This window comes from Pipra filicauda, unplaced genomic scaffold, assembly GCF_003945595.2.
Source record: "Pipra filicauda isolate LSUMZ 115617 unplaced genomic scaffold, ASM394559v2 scaffold370_size807399_pilon, whole genome shotgun sequence".
NCBI lineage: Eukaryota > Metazoa > Chordata > Aves > Passeriformes > Pipridae > Pipra > Pipra filicauda.
The window spans coordinates 65,664-91,145 of record NW_024104499.1 but is presented as its reverse complement, the minus strand read 5'-3'; the positions used below and the strand labels follow the sequence as shown (position 1 = coordinate 91,145).

Genomic DNA, 25,482 nt, shown 5'->3' with positions numbered 1-25,482 from the left:
GAGATTAAGGAAGAGGGAGAGAAGGATAAAGGCGTCAGAGCTGGAAAACCATCCCGGCAAAAACACCGATCTTTGGAAAACATTAATCTCAATCGGCCTTCTCAGCTGATTTTTATGATTACTATAAATATTGCTGGGGGAGTTTATGGACTAAAATAACCCCCTGATGGGTTTTGGGAATTTTTTTAATTAATCTTGGCAAAATCAAAACAAGCCCAACCCAAACTCCTCCCAACATCAAGGCAGCTCCAAGGAAACACGTGTCTGGCATTGCTGAATAAAACCACACCTAATTACTGGGTCATTCTTTCCATTGCCATGTGGTCCATGTGCTGCATCCCCAATTTACAACTGCCACTCCAAAGGCTTCCACCTCATTGTTATCCCAAAAGTAATGCCAGCAAACAGGACTATTAATTGTAAAAAACCCCATGGAAGCATCAAGCTGCTCCAAAGGGCTCGGTCCCAGTGCTGGGATGGAAACATGGCTCAAGTGACCAACACCCTGGAGTAGAAGATACACCCAGACACATTCTCGATCCTGTGGGATCAACAGTGGGAATTCCTCTGGATAAGCAATTAAAAAATCCCCATGCTCCCGAAGAGCTATTTGCACTCCCAGTAGTGTGGTTCCATGGAGTGGCTGACATTGGCAGAGAGCATCCACGTGCACCTGTGGTGAGCTGGAGCAGCTTCCTCTGGGATGAATGAGACCACCAGGGTGTAATTAGCTGGCAGGGAGAACTCCTAATCTGAGGAGTTATTGTCCTATGGCCAAAGGTGTAGGAAAATAATGCAACTTGTTTGCTATCAGAGAAGCCTCTCTTGGTCCAACAAACAGAACGTCCATGCAAGTCTCCTTCCTTTTATCCATTGTGCCACGTCTGGAAACCAGAACTGGGGGGTCACCACATTCCCAAGAGGACGTTTGCTCCTCCCAAACCCCACCAGGAATACAAACTGTACCAGGCAACACTGCTTTTCTTCTGTGGGGCAGAAACTTCTCTCTGCCCTGGGAGTTCCTCAAGAATTTGCAGCACCAACCACGCCAGAAGATTCCTGGATAGACCTTAAAAGGCATTTTGGGAAGCACATCTCTGCCACGGCTGGCGCATAAATGAGTTTCTAGAGAACAGAGGAGGGACAGGCTGGGCAAGCAGAGCTGTGTTTGGGCCAGAGGTTCTCAAAAATGCCTGTTCCATTGCCACCAAAATCCTGTTTCTTACTGCAAGTTATTCCTGAGGAATCAGTTCCACTGCCTGGCAGCAACGGAGAGAAATCCCGGGCAAGGAGAACACATGTTCACCCCAAATCCACTTCCATTTACACACAGACACTGCGGCAACACTGAGTCGAGGCTTCCCTGCTGCTCTGCCACCCTTGAAAAATGTCCTTTGGAGGTGCAAGTTCACCTTCTGGGCACAAGGGGACGGGACAGACAAGGGGACAGGGCAGTGCCGGAGCCCAGCGCGGTGTCTCACCGCCGGCACGCGCGCGCTCGACTCCCGATGGCAGCTGAGCTCCAGCTGCACATGGATTCCCATCCCAGGCAGAGCCAGGAGAGCGCGGCGTGGGCAGGTTTTCATTCAACAGCGGAGGAACAGAGCGAGGAACCGAAAGCAAAGCCCCCACCTTTATTAATTGCACTATAAATATTCAGTTTAGCTCGGCACAATCCAGAGCTGGAGCTCCGGTGCATTAGTCACTCCGACTGCTCCTGTGGGGAACAGGAGCCTTTCCATGAGAGGGGATCTCAGGCAGCAGAGAAAGGCTTTCCACAGGGAACTCACCGCTTCCAGCATAGAGGAAACCAGGGAAAGAGGAATTTTAAGGAGTTTTGCCTTTCAGTTATAACATCTCCTCCCTTATGCTGGGACCCGACGGCTCAGCTGAGCTTCACGTTCCAGGCTCTATCCGGGACCTCCACGTCAAGCAGAGGTATCATAAGCAGTAAGACTTATTTATTTATTTATTTATTTATTTATTAAATTTTAATTGTCAATTGTTGAACTATTTTAAATTATTTATTTAATACGCATTTATGTATTTGTTTTATTTATATCGCTAATATTATTCACTTTTCATGATAAAAACGGGAGGAGAGCAGAGTGTTTGCCCTGTCGTGTATCTCAGGGCAATCTCACTTGTCAGCTGCAGAAGGTGCCCTAGAGCTGGATTTTCCCCTGTCCTCAAACCACCACCTCCCTGCTGGAGTCTGGGATCTGTGTTTCTTCCTCCTTGGAAGCTTCTGCAATTCAAATGAGGAAAAGACTGGAGACAAGAGCCGGGGCAAGTTTGTTCCAAGGCGCTGTTCCCAAACCAAGCAGACTTCAAAGGGGTCAGAACAGCTGCTTTCAGTGGAGTTCCACGAGCTTTTCATTCTCCCAACGCCCGCAGTGAATCAAACTGCTCCTCAAATCAACTCAAAACAGTGGAACAGTCTTGAAGCAGCATTTCACTTTTCAAAACAGTTTATCTGGAGGCAGCAGCGTGCCAAGGGGAGGCAACAGCAGAGCTACTGCAGGGAAGGAGCATCTTGATGGAGTATGGGATGTGGACATGGGTTACCTATTGCCCCCTTTGCTTCCTACACCGCCAAAAATAAGGTGACACTGGAAAGATGGGAAGTCCTCGTATGTCACAGACTCATAGAACAGTTTGGGCTGGAAAGGACCTTAAAGCTCATCTCATTCCAAATCCCTGTCATGGGCAGGGACACCTTCCACTAGCCCAGGTTGCTCCAAGCCCCGTCCAACCTGGCCTTGGACACTTCCAGGGATCCAGGGGCAGCCACAGCTTCTCTGGGCAACCTGTGCCAGGGCCTCTCCACCCTCTCAGGGAACAATATCCCATCCAACCCCACCCATTTCCCCTTGTCATGTCCCTCCATCCCTTGTCCCAAGTCCCTCTCCAGCTCTCTTGGAGCCCCTTCAGGCACTGGAAGGGGCTCCAAGGTCTCCCCAGAGTCTTCTCTTCTCCAGGCTGGGAGTGTTCACCCAGAGAAGGTTGCTGGGAGACCTGAGAGCCCCTTCTAGTGCCTGAAGGGGCTCCAGGAGAGCTGGAGAGGGACTGGGGACAAGGCCTGGAGGGACAGGACACAGGGAATGGCCTCCCATTGCCAGAGGGCAGGGGTAAATGTGACATTGGGAAGAAATTCTCCCTGGGAGGGTGGTGAGGCCCTGGCACAGGTTGCCCAGAAAAGCTGTGGCTGCCCCATCCCTGGGAGTGTCCCAGGCCAGGTTGGACAGGGCTTGGAGCAACCTGGGATAGTGGAAGGTGTCCCTGCCCATGGCTGGGGGGTGGAATTGGATGAACTTAAAGGTCCCTTCCAACCCAAATCATTCTGGGATTCTGATTCCCCATGTCCAAAAGCACAGCACAAGGTTCATCAGATAATTTGAACAATTATATGGAGGTTATTTCTGCTGAAAATCTGCACTTGACCAAGACTGCAGATGAACCAAAGTGCCCTGACTTTGAACTAAGTTATCTACATTTTAAAATGTACACAAAGAGGTAAAAAGTTAGGCAACTATTTATCTTCTGTGGCTTTTAGATGCAAATCTATTTTTTGAAGATAACAAATAAGTATCTTATCTTTGTATCAGCCCCACTACTCCTGACTGCTTTTAACCTACGAACTCAGAGTCTAGAAGTTCCTTCCCCTCACAGACAAGAGGAAAATCAGCTTTCAGCAAATCTGTGGGTTGGAAGATGCTTTGAGCTTCCACTGAGCACGTAGGACTGTCACAGTCCACAAAATGTCCCAGAGTTCAGAGACTCCAGTGCATTTTAGGGGGAATTTGGGGGGAAAAATGACCATAAAACTCTGAAAGGTCTAATTTACCAGAATCTAATCCAGTTGTCCATGTACAAAACTTCAAAGAGAAGTTTCAGGTAGTCCAAGCCTTCATCTCAGAAAATTCAGGATTATTTTGCTATGCAGCTCCCTAAAGGCAAAATTATTCCAGAACAGCACCAAGAAACTGTTCAATAACAACATTTATGCTGAAAAACGTTATTCTTCTCCAGGTTGTCCTGGAGTTGCTAAACTGAATTTGCTCCACGTGAAGAAAAAAGTCACCTTTGGGCACGTGAAAATCCACCTGAAGAGAGAAGTTTGATGAAGCTACGGCACTACAATGAAAGCTTCTTGTTAATTATTTTTATTATTTTCTTTTAAAATTGTTTTATTTTTATTCGTATTTTAACGTTGGGGTTTTTTTGCAGGTTTTGGAGGACTTTTTTTCCCGTTGAGTTACAGCACAAAGCCTGTGTTGTGTGACTCACCAGGGACGCTCAGCTGCTGTTCCCAGTGCTGGTGACCTCCTACGCTACAGGAGCTCGTTTTCCACCATGGAAAACCCCCGACTGACTCCAGATGACTACAAGTCATCTTGGTGGGGGAGCTCACGTGTGGAACACGCCCTGAAGGGTCTGTGAGCCCGGCTGCTGTGGCTCACTACCCCCACAGATGGATCCACAACCTCCCCGTGGGGTTTTACAACCCTAAAGGTTGGCAGAAAGCAGCACTGGATGGAGTAAATCCAGCACAATTCCTTTCATTTTTGGGAATGCTCCGTGTTATTGTTGGCGAGGGAGATCCGCGTGCTCAAAGCGCCCAGAACGCTCCAGTGTTCGTTACACTAAACCCAGCCAAAAGGTTACAAATAAGGTCTGGAAAGTTATAAAAATGAAAATAAAAGGCTCCCAAGCTTTGGCATGCCTTCCCACCAAGGAAGGGAGCTTTTCTTGTGGATTTTATCCGTGGTTTAAGTCCTTGCATCCATGCAGTAAGCCTCGTTTCGTGTGCTGAACGGCAAAGCCAAGGAGAAACAGAGCTGCGAAGCTCTTCAGCTGTTCTGAGGTAACGGGAATAATGCATAAAGCAGATTCAACTGTATGAATAGTCTTGCACAATGTATTTATAATTATAATCAGAAGTTTCAAATATCCTCCCCTCCTGCACAACGTCCCCAGGGAAACACATTCCAGGGTAAAACATTCATAAACTACTTACTGCGCGTCTTCTGAAGACTCCTGTTTTATCTTTAGTGTTCTTTTTGTGGTAGGCATTTCATCTGAAAGGTAAAATTCCAACACATAATTATATTTTAAATAATGCACTTAGGGCTTTTTTTTTTTTTTTCCAGAGGCTGAAATTAAATAAAAAACAAATCAGAGTTGCTTCCTAAGCCAGGCGGTCTGCTGGAGTTCTGCACGAGACAGTTCCAGTTCCTAAGCCCTCTGTAATTGATTTGGTTTTTCTTTAACTTGGAAGGGATGCTGTCAGTTAAGATCTGAATCTCTCCCTGCAAGTGCAAAACCTTTCAAGGACAAGGCTCCAACCCCTGCTGTTAAATCACAAATCGACTGAATCGCAAACTGCATTGTTTAAAGAAATAGGAAAAAAAAATAGGGAAAAAAATAGGAAAAAGAGAGAAAAAAGGCAATTCTGCTTCCAATGGCACAGCTGAAGGCAGGCAGCAGCAGAACTGCATCTGTGTTGCATTCAGATGCTGCGTGCCAAGTGCTTTGCTCACAGCTTCTGAGCACGAAGGCCATCGTCAGCCCCGGCGCACGCACACGGCCCCGAGAGCGGTGACAAACCAGGAGATCCCGCTTTGACTCACCAAAACAAGCCAAACCAGACAGGATTAGCCGTCATTTACATACGTTTTGTAACGTTTTCTTCTCCCCACCGTCTCTCTCCCACATATTTCTGATTTTTAAATCCCCCAGGGAAGAAGTCTGAGGCACCGGAATGCACTCGACAGCCAACTTGAAAATTTTAATGTTAAACTGTGATTTAAGGCTCTTTCAAAGCATCCTGACTCACCAGTCCCTTAAACACAGATGTGAACCCGACAGCATCTCCTCTCCCTCTTTCATCCTACAAATGGGGGGGAAAAAAGCCTTTATCTAATTCACCTTCTTCACTTGCAACTCCATTGAATTTGATCAACTTAAAGTTTCCTGTGCTCAGGCAAGGGAGGAACACACACACATAAGAGCAGTGGCTCAAGAGGGAAAAATAAGCCTAAAGAAAGCCACTTCTTCCCAGAACTGCTCAGACTGGTGTGCATTTTCCATTGGGAATGTGGCACCTCGCTCTGTTTAACAAAGTTCAGTAACCCACAAGCAAAAACTAAACCTCCAAATTAATTAATAGACTGATTCTTATTCAGAGACAGCAATAATTCAGGCAAGAAAAGCATGTGGAAGAGTTTGGTTTAGGTCTCAATCCTCAAGTGTGAGCTTGCTTGCTATTTTTGTATTTAAAAAAGGCCACATGCCTGGATATAAACATGTTTAATTTCAATATATCAGGGTATAGAGGAAGGAACAACACTTTTTTATAGTTGTTGGTGTCACCAGCAGCAGGTTGAAGCCCTATTCACAATTTAAGCAGATGGTGTTTGAATGATAACACTCAGGTACCACTGAAAGGGAATTTTACTTCCCTTGAAGGGAAGTAAAACTGAGAGCAGAAGGAGAGACAGGGAAGGTGTCACCTCCTCCATCATTTCTGGCCACACAGCCCTTCTTTCCTCCTGCCAGGCTCTTTGAACTCCAGTCCTGACCCTAAAATGCTTCAAGAACCACGTGTTGCTTTTGACTGACCGGGGGATTTCTGCCCCTTTTCTCCCCAGGGATGTGCTTGGCACCCTGAGGACATCACACACAAGAGATGAAAGCTGGTACTGAGACACATTTGTGTGAGACAGGCCCGAGCACAGGTAAAATCCAAGGCTGGAGATGTGCCTGGCTGGGATTTCTTACCCAATTCCTGCTCGCCGGTCTGGTAGCAGTGAAGGTCCTGACTGTGGTTTCCCCAGTCCTCCTGGGAATACTCCTCCATCGTGCTGCCATCCGACTCCAGCTCCTGGTACAAGCCGCTGCTGTTGATGAGGACGGGCTGGCAGGGCTGGGAGTCCCATCCTCCCTGCCCAAACACCTGCTCCAGCTGCTCGAACGTGTAGCTGCTTTTCCTCTTCCCCACGCCGTGCTCCTTCACGCGGCTGTAGCACCTGCGGAGGGTCTGAGACAGAGAAAAGCAGGTTAAGCCACGGGGTGCTGGGCTGGACGACCACACAGGCACCTGCAGACAGTCACAGGGCTGCCAGGTAGAGTTTAGGGGCTTGGGGGTTATTTCTACTGGTCATATTTGCCCCACGCTCACGAGCAACGCTCCCAAATTAATCTACACCCACCAGGAAGCATCGTTATGTACCCGACGTTCCCGCTTGGCATTAACGTTACCACAACAGAGGACAAGTTGTGTAGCAGCTACAGGTTCCTTGGGTTTAACTTGGCTGATTTATTCTCTTTCCCACTTATAAAAAAAAAAAAAAATAAAATCCCCAGATGTGCTATGGGCGCAGGGAAAAAAAATAAAATAAATCAAAATACCAAGAGCCCCCCCAGTCAGAGACACCAACCAGCCAGGAAAATGCACACCTACTACAAGGAGGAGAAAGCAGAGCTGGTGTTGTGCCCAGAGCTTGGAGAGGGGGAAGCAGGGAGGAGAGAGAAAGGAAAGAGAAAGATTTCCCCCAAAGCAAAGACAGTCCAACCTTCCTTACTCTGGTAAGAAGACACAAGGTACAAAATGGATATGCCTAAGCTTTTCAGCTAGAAAAATATATATTACTTACACATTTTTGCATTCCTTACTAACTCACTCTGTCTCTTGTGAAGCTGCTGAAATTTAAAAGAGGTCAAATCAATAATGCTCCCAATTCCCAGACTTCCATATCAAGCATTAAGTAAGAAACAGCACTGAGGTGGCTTGGTCTGAGCAGCCTCTCAAACAGTGCTGGGGCCAAACCTCCCACACAGATGCAAAGGGCTCATCTGCCTTTGGTGATCCCTTTGACATCCCACACCAACGGCTGAGCTGCTCCACAAGTTCCATCCACCTTTTCCCCCTAATCCAGAGCAACATACAACTATTTGGGGGTAAAAAAACTAAAGTTTAATACGCAGGTCTCGATGTGGGTTTAATTCTAATACTGCTCTAATACTTTTGAAAGGCCCCAGGTTTGCTGGAACTTGATGGTTTTTGGATTGGTAAAGTGCTAGAAAACATTAATTTTTTAAAATTAAATGTATTAGATTGTTGGGGTTCTAACCTGAATGGCAAAGCTGCCTCTGGAATTCAAGAGAGGGAATAATTTGGGAAGAGCTGGTACTGTTGCTTTCTGGAGGAGGACTGTAACAGACACATCATTACGAAAAACACTAGTTTTATTCCCCAAAAAGGAACTTTTACGACTCCAGAAAGCTGGAACCTACCTAATGCTCCTCATATGCTGGTTTAACAGCATCAGCAGGAAAGGGATACATTTCTAACCAGTTTCCTCCTGAGATTCAGAGCCCTGGGAGCAGAAGCAAAACTGCTAAGCAGCAAGTCAGTTATTACCCTGCTGTTTTAAACAAAAACACACAAAATTAACACAAAATAAAAAACAACCCATATAAACACACAGGCAGCAACAGGCACCAGTGGTTTACAGTGGTTTGAGGTAGAACCCTTCCCACTTTTGCCTTTGCTACCTCAGGATAAACAGACAGATCCTCTTTGGATGGACACCAGCACATTTTAAGCTTCTGTCTGTGAGCTGGGGGGAAAACAACTGGCTACAGCAACCTGGAACCAAAACCTGGCCTTGAAACCTGTCAGCACCCACTAGGTGTAAAGTGGTTCCCTCAGGCTGTAGGTACAGCTACATTTGCTTGCTAAAATTCAGTTTCCTCACTCCAATTTCTCTCCTTTCAGCTCAAATCTCACCAAGTGATATCTCAAACTGCCCAAGCGATAAGAGCAAACTCTTGTTTCACTCACAGACTCTTTCTAAAATCCACCCCAAGTCAGATCTTCTTAAAAATATATTTCCCAAATCCCAGTTCTTGCGTCTGCCCTGGCTTATCCACCAGAGTTAAACACAGATTTAGAGCCTCTAGCTGAATTTATGAGCAGCCTTTAAGCGACACAAACTGTCTCCTAAACACCCCTACTCCTGGCCAAGCCCTCTGGGATCGCTCAACACCCACAGCCACTCTATTTTCACACTCTATTTTCAGCCTGTGCTCCCAACACCGATGGGGCTATGGAGGATCTCACACTGGGTTGTAGCCCAGTAGTAATTAATTATTTCAGTCAGGCTGCAAACTGGCTTATTTTACTATGAAAATAATTTAGCAGCAAGTCAATGAAGACTAGTGGAGCAAAGCAGAAAGGGGGACAAAATTAAGTGAGCAATAGTGTCACTGCTCATTACTCCTGCAGGTCAAGAGTACTTTTGGGGATACTGCCCAGATGCTCACCTGGGTGTGTTACCTCTGCTTCTGCCAGGAGATAACCAAAAATTTGAGGGAGATAATCTCAAATTTGGGGCTTTCCAAAGCACCAAAGGGCCTGTGGCCAAGCAGCTGGTGGCTCCTTGGTCTTGTCTGCTGGAGAATCGAGATTCCTGCTAACTCTTTCTTCTTGGAGATTCTTCCCACTGTCTCCAACAGGCAGTCCCTAATAGTTTTTCTGATGTTCCCTCCCAATACCACAGGTCAGCCTCATTTCACATAAGCCCCACAGCCTTCTCTTCTACAGAGACTCTGGTAAGACCTAAATAATTGCTCAGATTTCAGGAAACCCGGAGAGTTTTTAGCCCTTAACCTTTCTCCCACCAGGTTATTCTGATCTCCAGGATCTAGGATCTGGTTTTTTCTTACGCACCTCCTCTACTCCTCCCGGTGTCCAGCTCAACTCCTGCTCCGTGGTTCCTAAAGTGCACATACACATATTGATACAGATACACAAGAAACCAGGAAATGTAGGACAAGTAACTGAAAACAGACCTGATCACTGCCCAGTGACTGCCCAGACTGGAAGAGATCGAGGCTTTTGCTTATTGTTCTGCAACACTGCCTGCAACACGAAGACAGATTATCCCCACTTAATTTACAATTAGGAAAACCAAAGGAGGAGACAGTCACAAAGCTCAATGTGGATTTTCTCACCATTTCTAACTCATGAGTCCTCATCTCTACGAGTGAAGCCACCGGAGAACCTGGACCTCTGCAGGAACTGCAGGATGAGGATCAGAGAAGCCTTAGGGAGTGACTTTAGGAAGGCTGATATCACAGTCCTCCCTCCAGCAAAAAATGAGGGAGAACCACACCACAGCGAGCTTTTTATACATAACCTGAGGTGGTCTAACACAAGGAACTCCAGATCCCTGAGCTTATGTTATTACTCAGGGAGACACCACAGGCTCTGCAGAGCATTTTGGTGGCCTGTGGCTGTGTCCACAATCATCTCTTTAAGCTGAATTACAGCAGCCTAAAGGGGTCCCCATGGCCCTGAGCACCGCTCAGCAAAACACTCAGCTCCAAAGATGCTCTTTTACTTAATGGGAGAGAGGAGCTCTCAGCTCTATATCCCAAAATAAGAACAGCAGTATCAAACAGCTCCCTCCCTCATCATGCCAGGATACTCACAGGCAACATGAGATGAAACTACACTGGGACAAAAGAAATGGCTTTTGAAGCCTGGAGTGGTTGTAGGGGACAGTAAAAGGTCTTGAAGTCTCCATTCCTGAGTTCCCAGGAGCAGAAGGAAACAGAACTGGTGACAGCAGTCTGATAGCTCCAGCTCAAGAGCTTTTAGATTAAAAGCTGTGTGCAAGGCAGGAGAACACAAGGCACACACTGGGTATCACCACAAGAAGCCCTGTTCGTGTGGTTTATCCAAAATACAAACAGAACAGCAGCACCCCAAACTCTCAAGTCACACAGCACTGCAAAATGCAGCTGGACAGCCTCGACACGTCTCCAGCACGAGGAACCAAGCTGGAATGCTCCTCTGCAGAACACGAGAGCCCTGCACACACACACACACAGCCCCCTGAGAGCTCAGCGTGGGCCACAGGAGCTGCTGCAGCCTTGTCTGCAAAGGCTCCAGCCCCACAGCTGGCTGCACATCTGCCCCAGCACAGCACTGGGGTCACACCAGCTGTCACAGTGAACCATGCTCTGCACCACAGAGCGAGGCCTCAGCTCTATCCCCACATTCCTGAACACACAGGGACTTCCTGAAGGATTTGGCTCTCGGACAGAAAAAGAAAAGTGACGGGAAAAAAACCTTTTCCTGACATCCACTCTAAATGGATGAGATGCCTGGGTAAGGTTCAACCTGCTCCTGGCAGAACCTGTTCAAACACTTACTTTGGAGTGATGAAGGCCACATCTGAGTAAGTTATCTTGCCTTTGGAAACAAGCTCATTCCTAAAATCAAACCTGAAGTTTCGTGCATCCACTGTGATCAGGACAAGCATCTTCACACCACCCACAAAACCAGATTTTTATGGAAAACCCAAAACTACAGCAGCCTGGATCAAAAGAGGTCCGAGAAGCACTCAAGAGGTCACATTTGTGCAAGTCACGAGAGACCACAGACTCAAATCCTTGCTGGTCCTTGCTCTCAAATGAATGGAGCGAGGCCACAAGCCTGTCCAGAAGAGGGAGAGCAGCACAAACCATTCCACAGGTGAGAGGGAAAATGCTCCTCTCCAAAACAAGCTTCAGTCAAGTGGCTGTAAGCATCAACATGGGCAGTACCACAGGGGAGACACCTCGTGTAGGTCAGAAGGCTAAAACCTTTGCCATCCCACACGGTCCTAGCAGTGTGTTGTGCCCATCCTGGGGCTCAGGGTCTCTAGAGGAAGGTCCATGCCACTTCAGCTGGGCTGTTACCAGGGGAGAGCAATCCCTAAATCCACAGGAAGAGCTGGAAGTGAAATACCAAAGAGGGCTTGAACCCCAGTGTTCATCAGGACCAGTGGTCAAAGGCTGGTAACAGGTGAGACCACAGCAGTCCAGAAAGCATCATCTGCTTGGCCCCAAATTATACACTCAGCAGGAGGGAGGTTCTGCTGCTGTGCCAGTGCTGCGTGCAAAAATCAGGAGGATTTTTAACACCTTCCCAAGTCCTCCATAGTCAAAGAGCATGACAGGAAAAAATTGTGTGTGCCCAATCTAGGATTTAATGTTCAAAAATCTCAAAAATGAGACTTAATGCTCAAGCTTAGCAAATTTGTCCTTCTGCAACAATTTCCTGACCATCAACTGTTTCTGTCTCAACAAGATAAATCCACCAGCTCACTCCCAGCTTCCTCAGGGAATCATTCTGCACCCATGGAATGAGCAGTGGATGACCCAGGTGTACCAGAATGACCAGACCAGACTATTACAGACACACAACATGGCTACACAAGCCACTGGATTGTAAAGACACTCATCCTGCCCGTGCAATTCCAGCCAGATTCTTACGGGCACGACAGTGCTCTGCAAATACCCCGACTGAGGAGAGCGGGTCCAAGAGGGTTTGCTCCAGATGATGCTCATCTCCCTGAGATTCTCCTCTGCCACAGCCCCACAAAGGAGTAAACCAACTAAATCTGCTCTTTGTCACCGGAGAGTTTATTTTTCCTGGCTATAAATGTCAACAGAAAGTTGCTCCCACCTACAGGGGCCCGTGAGATCCTCCAGAGAGAAGCTGGGCTGTGGGAAAGGATTCAAGGGATCATAAGAAACAACCCAGCCTGGAAAACACAGTGCATCTACATCTAAGCCATGGAAAGAACCAAAGATAACTTAAACATCTGCATGTGCTGTAGCTCAGGGAGCTACTGGGACAGGGACTGAGATAAACTCAAGATGAAGACAGACCACATTCACAAGACATAGAATCATAGAATGAGCTGGGTTGGAAGGGACCTTAAAGCTCATCTCATTCCAAATCCCTGCCATGGGATCCACTACACCAGGTTGCTCCAAGCCCCGTCCAACCTGGCCTTGGACACTTCCAGGGATGGGGCAGCCACAGCTTCTCTGGGCAACCTGTGCCAGGGCCTCACCAGGGAGAATTTCGTCTTAATATACAATCTAACCCTACTGCTGACACTGTGGAGCCATCCCCCCTTGTCCTGTCACTATATGCCCTTGTAAAAAGTCCCTTTCCATCTTTCTTGTAGACTCAAATCAAAGGCAAAGCTGCTTTGAAGGTGAATGGTTGGCTGGTTGCTACAAAACACACCAATGCTCCACCAGTTGAGATCTTTAAATTAAAAGACAGCAGTTCCACTCAACCCTATTGGACTCAAGGATGGGATTCTGCCCGAAATCCAACCTCCTGTAACGTGCAGCAGGTCATACTAGATCACAGCAGGTGTTGCTTCTAAGATAGCCTCGTTAAAGCAGCTTTTCCTGCCTTAAAAATGACTTCATGCAAGATTTACAAACAGACAGTTTACATTGTAAAGCAGCTAAAACCACAGCCCTGTTACAAATGAGCCCTGCCATCACCCCTCCACACACTGCTTAAAGCAAGAAACACCAACAGCTGATAGCCAGGTGTAATTTTTCATTCCTTCCCCGGCATTCACGTGTAATTTTCCATCCCTTCCTGTTCCATGCGGGTTCGTAGCAGTCCCAGCTCCTCTTTGTTCCTACGCTCTTCCCGAGCTCTGCACCAGCCTCTTCAAGGTACAGAAAATCCAACAACAGGGCAAGTGGGACCAGCAGCAAGATTTGGGAATTCCTGCAGCTGGCAGTTAAGATGTTGGAGCTGCTTCTCTTTGAATCAATGGCTTGGCATCGACTCTGGGAAAGGCAAAATGAAAGCAGAACTCGCATTTCCGCAGGAGCTGAAGAAAAGCGACGTGTTGAAAATGCCCCCGAATTAGTTTTAATGGCAACTTTTAAGGAGGGATTTGTCTTTGCTCAGGAAAGGCTCTCCAGCTGCACCCACAGCCAGAGGACTTCCAGCCCTGAAACACTTTCCCATCTCAGCTAAGCAAAGTGCCATCAGGAGGGTGAGTCTTTGATTCCGTGGAGATGGGAGCAACAGAAGCAGAAATCCTTCCATGGGTTTAAAAAAATGCCTAAAATTCAGTTCTGAAAACACATCCAGAGCCCATTATTTCAAGAACACTCCTTTAAAACAAAACAAGTCTTTATTGCCTGAAAATGCCCCTTGTGCAGCTCCAACTGCATCACCCGAGCTCACCTGAGCTCATTTTCTCATAGTTAAGCTCCCAGCAAACCTCCTGCTGCCTGTGCCCGGCTCAAACAGCACCATCAGGTGCAGGGCACAGGATCCTGGCAAGGGTTTGGCCAAATACTCCATCACCTGCCTGAAAACCCCGGCCCAAAGGTCAAACCTGAAAACTACAGGGCTCTCCATGAGCTGCTGTGGGGAGGTGATGAGTCTCAGGATAGACAAACCAGGGTAAATCCTTGCTCAGGAGCACAGGGAACAGGAGGAGGGCTGGATGAAAAGCATGTGTGAATGGCTCCTCAGCATGAGCTCCGTGTCATAGGGACAGTCAGAGCGTGCTACTGAACGAGCAAGGATTAAGGATACGGTGTGACACAAAACTGTGGTGCACAGGACAGCTTTTCTGGGAATGCAACAGGCAGAAATCAAGATGTTTCACTTCTCCTGCGGCTCCTGATTGCTGAGCTCGCCAAGCCACCGACCTCGGAGCCACCAAGTCGCACTCAAGGTCTCTTTCCGAAGGAAAAGCTGCTGGAATGGTTACATGTGAATCCCTAAATTTGAAACAGACCCTTCCAGAGCAGCTCCAACCCAACAACAGTCTCGTTCCAGCGGCTGATGTGCAGAAAAACACATGCAGATGGTGAGGGATGGGTGAAAATCTGCAGTGGGACCTTCCTGCTCACCCTGTTTGAATTAGGAGGGAACACATCCACGCCATACAACTGGAAAACTCTCTGCTTCTAAGCTGACTTGTTCCTTTCCAGCTAAACTTGCTCCTCAAGACTTGGCTGTGGCCAGGGAAGGCAGGTATCCCAAAGGAACCCAGTGTCAAGCCCTTATCTAAAATGCATTTATAATGTCAGTTGAACAGGGTATGTCTGAAGCACCACTTACATTTATAATCCAGCAGCAAAGCCTCACACTGCCCTTCCCTGACAGGCATTAAGTATCCCATAAAATCATGGAAATACAGAACATTATGGATAAGGAAGGGACGGAACATGGATAACTCCCAGCCAGGCATCACAGGGTTGAAGGAGAGCCCACCCTGACATACTGTGGTCTACAAACATCCAACAGGTCTGCCAAGAGCTGCTCCTGGTGATAAACATCACCCTGTGCCCTTTCACTACTGTTTGACTGGTGGTTTCTTTCAAGCTGGAACATGTCAGGAGTAAGGACCTGTTCAAGCCTCACTTTTGAAGGGAACGGGGGAGAATCCTCAGCTGTAAGGAGCTCCAACTGCTGGGAGTCACCCAAACACTTGCTCCAGCCCCAAGGCACCCACAACCAGCTCCATCCAACAGCATCCTCCCAACCCTAACAACGAGACGTCTCCTCACAGCCTGCTCAGCATCCCCCCGAGCATTAATGCTGTGACCAAAACTGGGGCAGGGGTCTGTCCTTGACAGATGCTGCATCGACTCCCACCACAGCCCAAAACCATCAGGCAAAGCCAAACCACCCCAGGGAACTCTTCCATCACACACTGACGAAACAAGCACCTTGAAAACTGCCAGGAAAACGAGGCACTCCGAGACAGTCTGCGGTGCAGCAACATTCCTCTCCAAAAATATTTGGTTGTGTTGGAGGGAAATAGATCCCTGAGCAGCAAATTCATGGACATGAGGAAACACACTGAGAAATCAAAGCTTCTGTAGGAAGGGGGTTTGGTTTGAGCACCTGCTTCAGGGACAGGCTGTTCTAATCAACAGGGGGAATCTCTCACTTATTCCCAGGCACTCCTGATGCTGTAGCATCCCTTATTCCATGTATTTTGGAAACCAAAGGCAGCCTGGGTGTACACATCTGGAGAGGCCCAGCCCAGCTGGGCTGGCACAGGTGTATTTAAGGGATGGGAAAAGGAAGGAAGAAACAACGGGCTCCGCTGAGCCCCAGCAATAACAACACGTTACTTTTTCAATCCACTGGCATTTTTAGGTGGCTGCAGGGGGATCCCGGGTCAGGAAAGGGGAAATAAAAGCCAGAGGGAGCTTGGAGAGTTTAATTCACCCTCCTAAACATCATCCATGTTTACAAACTCAAACCCTCCCCACAGTGATTCCCACCCCATCCATGATCCCTCTCTCTGTAAAAGCAGGATGTGGCTGCTCCCAAACCGGGCACCAAACCCAGCCCCTCTTTCCCCAGGGAATGATGGAACTGGAAAGATCCCTCTGTGAAACGTAGCCCAGGGGGCTGTTCATCAATTAGTCAAGGGGTCTGTGAAGACTCAGCACGCTCCAGGAGAGCTGGGGAAGCCTTTGGTCCCTGCAAAGCAACTCCAAAGCAAAGGAGGGACCAGAGCCCGAGCCACTCCTCCTGACTGGGGGAACTGGGAGCTCCTTTTTCTCCAGGGGGCCTCAGGGAGCAGCCAGTGCCAGCCCCTCACGGACAGAAGATGCTGGGGGATATGTGAGGGGACAGAGTCAACCACGGTGCCCACCATGATCAGGGCCAAAGGAGGCAACCCAGGGCTGCCCCAAAAAAACAGGGGAAGGGTCCTATTGGGGCTGTCCCCATGAGCAGGGACACGAATGGCTGGGACACTGTATCCACTCATGAGAGGGGAATTCTGCCACAGCCCACCCATGCCAGAGGAACTGAGGGGCTGAACCCAGTGCCCAGGTCCCAAGGGTGCTGCTGGAGGCTGCGGGTGCAAGGGGTGAACGCAGGGGATGTGACATCCAGCAGATGGGAAGTGGCACCCAGGAGATGGGATGTGGCAACCAGGAGATGCCAGCCAGGAACTGCAGGAAGCCAGGCAGCTGAGGCAGGGATAGTGGTGCCCTGCACCCAGGGCAAGGACTGGGCTGGGCTGAGCCCTGGGGACACCCATGCCAGGCCCAGAGGATGCTTGGGAAAACTGCAGCACGGAGAGATTCCAAAAAGCTGAGCCCTGGGGACACGGTGCCTCCAAACCCAGGGCCAGAGGATGCCCACAGCCAGCGCCAAAGGATGCTGCGGGAGAGATCCCGACAGGATTGAACCCCCAGGACACAGTGGTCCACGCTCAGGACCAAGGGCTGGGCCGAGCCCTGGGGACACAGTGCCCCACACCAGGGCCAAAGGATGCTCAGGAAAACCCCTCTTCCAGGGGAGCCCCTGAGGGACGGGGTGACCCCAGAGCTCACCCACCCGCGGGGGGGCCGAGCCCAGGGACCCGCGGCCCGCCCCCCCCTCCCGGGCCGCGCCCCCCTGGGGTACCTTGATGCGCTCCCGGCACTGGGACGGGGTGCGCTCGTAGCCCAGCTCGGCCAGGGCGCGGGAGACGCGCTCGTACATGGCGGGCCCGGGCGCTTTGCTGCCGAACACGGTGCCCGCGCCCTCCAGCTGCTGGTACCGAGCCTCCACCAGCCGCTCGTTGCCCCACACGGCGATCAGCGCGTTGGTCTCCGCCGGCGTCCAGGACATCCCGCGGCAGGCGGCGGCGGCGGCGGCGGCGGCGGCGCCGCCCGGCGAGAAAGAAACGGAGGGCGAGGCCCCGCCGCGGGCGCCCAGCGCGGCCCCGCCGGCCGCCGGCCCTGCGCCCAGCGGGGAGGCGCCGCTGGGCGTGGAGGGGTCGGACAGGCTGGGGTTGCCGTCGCTGAGCGCGCCCGGCGAGCCCGGGGACAGCACCTCCATCTTGGGGATGCGGAGCGGCGGCTCGGCCGGCGGGAGCTGCGAGGAGCCGCAGGGCGCCGCCATGATGGGGGTGCGCACCGAGCGGGCGGAAGTGACGCCCCGCCCGAGAGGCGGGGCTTCCGGCAGCGCAGGGTGGAGGGCGTGGTCAGAGCAGGGAGGGGGCGTGTCCTCTGGGCGGGAGGCGGGGCTGCAACGGGGGCGTGGTCATAAAAATGGGGAGGAGGCTGGGGGCGTGGTTTGTTGTGGGCGTGGTAGTAAGAGGGGGCGTGGCATGGATGGGCGGGACCTGGTTGGCAGTGGGCGGGGTTGCGCGATGGGCGGGGCCACGCGAGTGGGCGCGTACGTGATGGGCGTGATCACATGTGTAGGCGTGGCCTCATGGATAGGCGTGGCCTCATGGATAGGCGTGGCCTCATGGATAGGCGTGGCCTCATGGATAGGCGTGGCCTGGTCCCCACCTGGGTACGGACCCCAGAGACCCCCAAGGACTGGGACCCCAAAAGCCTTCCCTCCAGTGCCTGGGGCTGAGCACCCCCAGATGTAGGGCTGAACGTCCCAAATGTGGGGCCGAACATCCCAAATGTGGGGCTAAGCACCCTGGAATCTGGGGCTGAGCATCCTCCAGTCCAGTGGCTGAACATCCCAAGTGCGCGGCTGAGCGTTCCCGTCGTACCGGAGCTGACTTCCCGGGCTGAGCATCTCCGAATTCTGCAGCTGAGCAGCCACAAAAGTGGGGGCTGAGCAGCCCCAAATTCTAGGTCTGAGCATCAACCCTTCCCCCCTCCCCCGGTATCCCCACCCTTAACCCCGGGGTCGAGCACCCCTGAAGTGTGGGGGCAGAGCATCCCGAAGCACCGCGGTTCCCCCCGTTTTCGGGGGGGCCAGGAACCCCTCTTCCCCCACAGCTTGCTGCCCCCGGTCCCGCTGCCCCCGCAGCCCCGGGACCTCAATTAACGGTGGCCGTGATTGATGAGCCGAGGGGCAGCTCGCGGAGGGAGGGGGACACACCCCAGCTGCGCCCCAACTCTTCGTTAAGCCAAGACTAACGAGCGTCAGGGAGATTCGACCTCCCCAGACCCCCCCAAAAGCTCCCATCATCCAAGGGGGGTGGTTAAGAGGGGTCCTTAGGGATCCCCGCCTGGGCTGGTTAATTAAACGCTTTAATTAGGGCCGTGTTGGTTAAACAAATGGGGTGGGGGCGGCAGGACTTGGAGGGGGGACATCCCCCTGCCTCTGCCTGTCCCTGTCCCTGCCCGTCTCTGCCCGCAGCGCGGCGCGGAGCGATCAGGACTGTAATTATCCCCCTCTAATTAGCGGGATTAGGGGCTGGCGGCGGCGCGAGGCTGCGGGGAGGGTAGGGGGAGCATTGACCCCCCCACACACACACCCCGACCGGGCGGGGGGCGCGGGGCCGGCGGGCTCTTTGTCACCGGCTGCTGTCCCCAGGGAGCGTCCGCAAGAGAGATCCCCAATGCCGGCATGTCCGCAAAGGGATGTCCCCACCGCTGGCGTGTCCCTGCCGCCACCACAACCCCAAGGGGTTGTCGCTGCTGCCAGCGTGTCTCCAAAGTACTGTACCCACCGTCACCACTGTGGCACGTACCCACTGCTGGTGTGTCCCCAAAGGGGTGTCCCCACTGCCAGCGCGTCCCCAAAGGGACGTCCCAAATGTCAGCCCCATATCACGTCCCCAAAAGGATACATCTGCTGCCACCATGTCCCGAAAGGGATGTCCCCGAGGGGATGACCCTGCTGTCACCTCGTCCCCAAAGGTTTGCACCCGCTGCCAGTCCTGTGGAGTGTCCCCAAAGTGATGTCGCCGCTGCCACTGTGTCCCCAAAGGGATGTATCCCCACTGCCACCCCTGTGGCACGTCCCCAAAGGGATGTCTCCGCTGCCAGCCCTGCTGTGTGTCCCCAGGGGGCTGCACCCACCATCGGCCGTGCCAAAAGGGTCCCCAAAGTGTCCCCAAAGCAGGGTCCCCAGAGAGGTGTTCCCACTGCTGGGGTGTCCCCCAGATTGCCACACCCTCTGCCAGCGCTCCCGCTCACCCCCATCCCCGAGCCCCGCGGAGCTGACCAGACCACAATTAGAGGCCTGGGAGGGGGGGGTGGCGGGACGGATGCAAATGAGGGTGGCGGTTAATTAGGGCCTGAACACCCATTAGGGCCCTGGAGCAGCTGATTGCGATGCGGCCCCGCGTCCCGGCAGCGCCATTTGACCGCGGGCTAATGGCACGGGGGGCGTGCAGGGGGGCCCCCCTCACCCCACCCCGCATCACATCGCCTCTGCAGTCATTCCTGCAGAGAGCTGGGCCCGTGCTCAGCCCGCCCGCAGCAGCACGTCCAGCAGCGGGGCTCATCCCTGCCATGAGCTGTGCCTGTGCTCAGCCGAGGCTCAGCCCTGCCATGAGCTGTGCCTGTGCTCAGCCGAGGCTCAGCCCTGCCATGAGCTGTGCCTGTGCTCAGCTCAGGCTCATCCCTGCCATGAGCTGTGGCAGTTCTCAGTCAGGATCGCCCCATGCGATGAGTTGTGGATGTTCTCAGCTGGGGCTCTCCTGTGAGATGAATTGTGGGTGTTCTCAGCCAGGATCACCAATGCGATGAGTTGTGGGTGTTCTCAGCTGAGAGTTAACTGTGCGACGAATTGTGTCTGTTCTCAGCCAAGACTGCCCCGTGCAATGAGTTGTGGTCGTTCTCAGCCAAGACTCACCTGTGTAACGAGTTACGGGCGTTCTCAACCAGAGCTCATCCATGAAATGGTTTGTGGGCGTTCTCAGTCAGGGCTCACCCATGCAATGAGTTGTGGCCGTTCTCAGCTCCCCGGGGGACGCGCGGACGGCAGGACAAGGAGCTTGGGGCAGCGGTGGGGAAACACCCCCCTGGTCCCCAACACTCCCCCACCACCTTGTTCCAGTCAACCTTCCAATTCAATAGAGATAATTAAAACTCCGCCAAAAAGCCGAGCGGACGGGTCGTTAGAGCCAGAGCAGTGTGCTCTGCAATTTACTGACCTGCTCGTAATTAACCTCCTGCCGCCAAAATACGCTGCTGAAAAGAAGTATAAACTTATTAATGGCGACGGTGGCTAATTAAAGCCAAAGCTGCAATTATCCTGAGACGTGGCCGTGGGCAGGAAACTGATGAAAGGCGAGAAAAGACGCTCGATGCAATATTGGGGAGGACGCGGGGATGCCGAGCGAGGCAGCGCCCTGCTGCCGTGCGCCGGTGCCCATCAGCATCCTGAGCGCCTGCATCCCGATCCAGCTGCCCTGCCCGCTGCACAAAGGGGACCCAGGCGGGCTGATTCGGCGCGGGGGCTACCGGCACGCCCCCCTCTTTGTCTCCCTTTCAAAGCCAATATCCCGACCCCAGATGGGTTAATACATAATGCAGACAAGCAAGTAATTGCCTGCCTTTGTGAGGCCGTCAGCGCTGGGTCCCCGGCCCTCTGATCCCCCATTAGCGGCCATGCAAACAAGCCTTCCACCCAATTAAGCCCAGCTTTGATAGAGCCTTTCCCAATGATGTGGCGGTCCCAAACTAGCGATTCGCACATGAGCCACTACCTGTTAAACCCGGAGCCGGCTTCCTTCGGGGATGAGCATCCCTCGCCTCTCGCCGTGACCCAGCTGCCGAGCTCTGCCCGGCTTCCCCTGGCCCTGAAGGGAGGCTCGGCTGATAAATGATCTCGACAAACTCTATATTAAAGAGGTGGAAATGGGATGTTAATATACCCCAAGCCGCTCATCTCGAGAATACACGGGCTCCAGCTTCCCGAAGATGCCGGTAATGAGGCGGGCTGGGATGCCCGCGAGGAGACCTCGACCCACTGGCCTCCTGCGCCTGCCAGGTGTGGAGGACAGACAGCCTGACACCCGTCCTCTGAGGCATCCTCACACCGTCCCGCAGAGCCCTCCCGGGTCATCCCCTAAAGCATCTCAATCTGCTCACCGAAAGCATCCCTGCAGCATCCCCTAAAGCATGCCAGTGTGCTTCCTTGGAATATCCCAGCTTTATCACTTAGCACACCCTGGCATCATCCTCTAAAGCACCTCAGTGCATTCCCCTAAATCTTCCCAGTGTCATCCCCTAAAGCATCCCAATAAGCTCTCCTAAAGCATTCCAGCATCATCCCCTAAAAACCCCTGGCATCATCCCCTAGAACATCCTGGCATCATCCCCTACAGCCTCCCAGTGTCATCCCCTAAATCATGCCAGTGTGTTCCCCTGAAACAGCATTATTCCTTTGCACACCCTGGCATTGTCCCCTAAAGCATCTCACTGTCTTCCTCTAAAGCATTCCAGTGCATTTTCCCAAAACTTCCCAGGATCATTCCCCTGAAGGATCCCAATGACATTCCTTACAGCATCCCAGTATCGTTCCCTACAGCATCCCGGTGTTCTCCACTGTAGTGTCTCACTATCATCCTCTAATACATCCTGACATCCCTCCATGTATCCCAGACTCATCCCCTAAAGCATCCCAGTGACATTCCCTAAAGCAACTCAGTTTGCTCCCCTACAGCATCCCAGCATCATCCCCTAAAATGTCCCCATACGGTCACCCCAAATATCCCAGCATATCTCCTTCATTCATCCCACCATCATCTCCTAAAGCATTCCAGTATGCTCCCTGAAAAAATCCCAGCACCATCCTGTAAAGCATGCCAGCATCATCCCCTATGGCATCTCAGAGTCATTCCCTACAGCATCCCAGTGCTATCCCTTTATGCATCCCAGTGTCATTCCCTGCAGCATCCCAATGTCACCCCTTAATGCATCCCAGTGTCGTTAACTACACCATACCAGTATCATTCCATAGAGCATCCCAGTGCCATGAACTACACCATCCCAGTGCCATTCCCTACAGCATTCCAGTATCATCTCCTACAGCATCCCAGCATCATTCCTTAAGCATCCCAGCATCATCCCCTAAAGGATTACAGTGCCATTCCCTACACCATCCCAGCATCATCCCCTGAAGGATTACAGTGCCACTCCCTACACCATCCCAGCATCATCCCCTAAAGGATTACAGTGCCATCCCAGTATTGTTCCCTGAAGCATCTCGCTATTCTCCCCTAAAGGATCCCAACATCATTCCTTAGAGATCCCAGCATCATTCCTTAGGGCATTCCAGCCTCATTCCTTAGGGATCCCAGCATCGTTCCTTAGGGGTCCCAGCATCGTTCCTTAGGGGTCCCAGCATCATTCCTTAGGGGTCCCAGCATCATTCCTTAGGTCATACCAGCATTATGCACTAAATAATCCAGGTGACAATTCCCTAAAACATCCCAGTGACACCCCGTAAAGCATTCCAGTTTACTCCCCTACATCATTCCAGTGCCATCCCCTACAGACCCCCAGTATCATGCCCTACAACACCCCAAACCATTCCATCCCCATCCCCTCCATCTCCGCTGCTCCCAGTCCCCAGGATTGCTTCTCCCCACCCCCCAGCAGACCCTGTTCCCCCCTTCCCCCCTCCCCATGTGCCGCCACAACCTCTATAAATATTCAAAAAGCCGCGTTTTCCGGCCAAGCGCCCAGCTCGGGGTGGGGGCTCCCGGGGGAAATGTTAATAACGGGGCTGCCAGGGATTCCCCCCGGGCAGCGGGAAGGGGGGGCTCAGCCACTCATTTGCCCAGACAAATATCTTGTCGCTCCTCATTACGGTCTTCGTGCCTCAGTTTCCCCACCCGCTGCTGCCCGGCGAGGGTCGAGAAGATTCGGGAGGAGTAAGGAAGCAGCAAAAATAAGGAGGAATAATGAGGACAACGAAGTGTGGAGGAAGCCTCTCCCCCACCTAAAAAGTTTGAGGGGGGATGATTTGGGCAAAGCCTGGGCAAACAACCACTAATCGCCGAATCAAGCGGCAATTAAACGCCGCGGCGGCGAGAATAAATCTGCTAACAAGGAGGCAGTGCCCCCGCGCTCGGTGTTTGCCCAGCTGATTAACGGGGATGAATCGGAGGGGGATTATCCATCGGGATGAGGCGGCTCCTTTGTCTCCATTCCCCATCCCGAGCTGTCTCAGAGGAGGTGTTGGGTGCGCGTGTGTCACCCCCGGGAGCCCATCGATGCAGCCTCAGGACTCATAGCGGGATTAATACAGAGGTGCTTTAATCCCTGGGGCTCCCAAAAACCTCCAGGATCCCCATTAAAGACTCTCCCGTCTTCCAGGCACTCCATGAAAAGGGGCCCAAAAGCTGTCCAGGGATTAACATCCTTTTCCACCCTGTAGTCCCGTGTCGAAGATGTCCCATCCCTTGGCTCAGCTCTCCAAAACGAGAAGGTGGGGAAACAGAGCAGCTTTTAATATTCCAGCGTTGCCATCAAATCCCATCCCGGAGAATTATTCAGATAATAGTTGGATAAACCTGTTATTCTACGGATAATTTATTTCTCCCTTTTTTTTTTTTTTTACTTTTTTTTTTTTTTTTTTGATCCTACTGAGAAATCCCTGGGCTGCTGCATCCCCAGCAGGAGAAACGGAAAAGCTTTGTGCTCCTATTAAATTAATATTTATTTACTTTCTCCGTGCCCAGCTCTGAGAGGGATGGATGAATAATGCATCACCCCCTGGACACCCAGATAGGAGCTTTGGATCTGACAGATTCGGTGGGATATGGAGAGCCCAGAGGGTGCTGGTGAGGCTGAATGGTCCCTGATGTGCACAGAAGTCCAGATGTGTGCCTGTCTGAGGCCCCAGCACAGCTCTGAGAGAGAAGCAAGCCTGTGCAAGCTCTCCAGATGTGCAAGCTGTCCAGATGTGCACTCACCTACCTCCTACTTATGCCTCCAGATGTGCACAAATAGAAACCACCCGTCTCTCCAGATGTGCTTGAGCATCGCTGTGCCTTCAGCTGTGTGCCCAGCTGTGACCCTGGGGAGCCCTCCAGCTGTTTGCCCAAACGTATGTGCATCCCCCAGACCATCCAGCCCTCCCAGATGTGAACATCACAGAGATCCTTGGTGCCCCAGATGTTCGTGGAAAAGCCTCCCCTCTCCCCAGCTGTGTCCCAAGAGTCCTCCAGATGTGAACTCCCTTTGGGGCACATTTGCCTCCCCCCGCCCAGATGTGCAAACGTGCTTGGGCCCATTTCCTCTGCTGCTGTGCATCCAGATGTGAAGTGCCTTCTCCCTCGCCCTGTCCCAGATGTGTACACCCAGATGTGTGTCCCCCATCCTTCCCCATCACCCCTTCTCCTCCACACCTCCTCTCTCCCCCCAAGCCCCTCCGGGTTCCCCACACTCCCGACTCCCCCTTTTTCCCCACTTTTGCCCCATTCCAAGTGCCACTGTAACACCCCCCCGCCCTTAACAAATCCCCCTAATAAAGCCTCCTATTAAAGAACACCCCTAAATAACAAACCCCCCTATAATGGACCCCTCCTAAACTCCCTCCCCCCTACAGAGGGCTCGCTGGAGGAGGCTCTTTGCTTCCCACATCAGCCCCAGTGCATTAATTAAGTGGCCAATTGCTAATTACGGATTCAATGGCATCATGCGCCGATTCCTGTGTGTTCCCTTCCTCCCCACAAATTCAAGGCCACTGGTGCTCCCAGCACCCCCGAAGTGTCCTCACCCCTGGCAGCGCCCCCCGGGGTTGGGGTACGTGGCCCCCCCGAGCAGCCGCGGTTCCCCGTGGGGTGTGTGGGTGACGCTGCCTTTTGGGGTTCATTGAGGGGGGTCCCGAGTGGAGGGTGACAGCAGCCCTGTGTGGTGTCACCTACTCTGGTGTGAAGCCCGGGAGCTGCTGCCCCTCTTCCTCCTTCTGCTCCCTCCAATCCG

The 25,482-nt window shown here is 52.0% G+C and overlaps 1 protein-coding gene across 3 annotated transcripts in view; it reads right to left on the bottom strand.

The window, feature by feature from the left end:
* The window catches only part of MSANTD2 (Myb/SANT DNA binding domain containing 2), a 29,054-nt gene extending 11,305 nt beyond the window's left edge, over window positions 1-17,749 (bottom strand). Inside the window, exons 1-4 of one of the 3 annotated variants that reach the window (XM_039384763.1) lie at window positions 17,270-17,749; window positions 6,784-7,042; window positions 5,021-5,081; window positions 2,043-2,248 (exon numbers count right to left, since the gene is read on the bottom strand). In XM_039384763.1, the coding sequence (XP_039240697.1) occupies window positions 2,071-2,248; window positions 5,021-5,081; window positions 6,784-7,042; window positions 17,270-17,749 (978 nt within the window). In that variant the 3' untranslated portion in view covers window positions 2,043-2,070. Of the gene's footprint in view, window positions 1-2,042; window positions 2,249-4,961; window positions 5,082-6,783; window positions 7,043-17,269 lie in introns of those variants that run through there. The other 2 variants (XM_039384762.1, XM_039384764.1) reach the window with 2 other exon arrangements.
* Window positions 17,750-25,482: the final 7,733 nt, after the last annotated feature.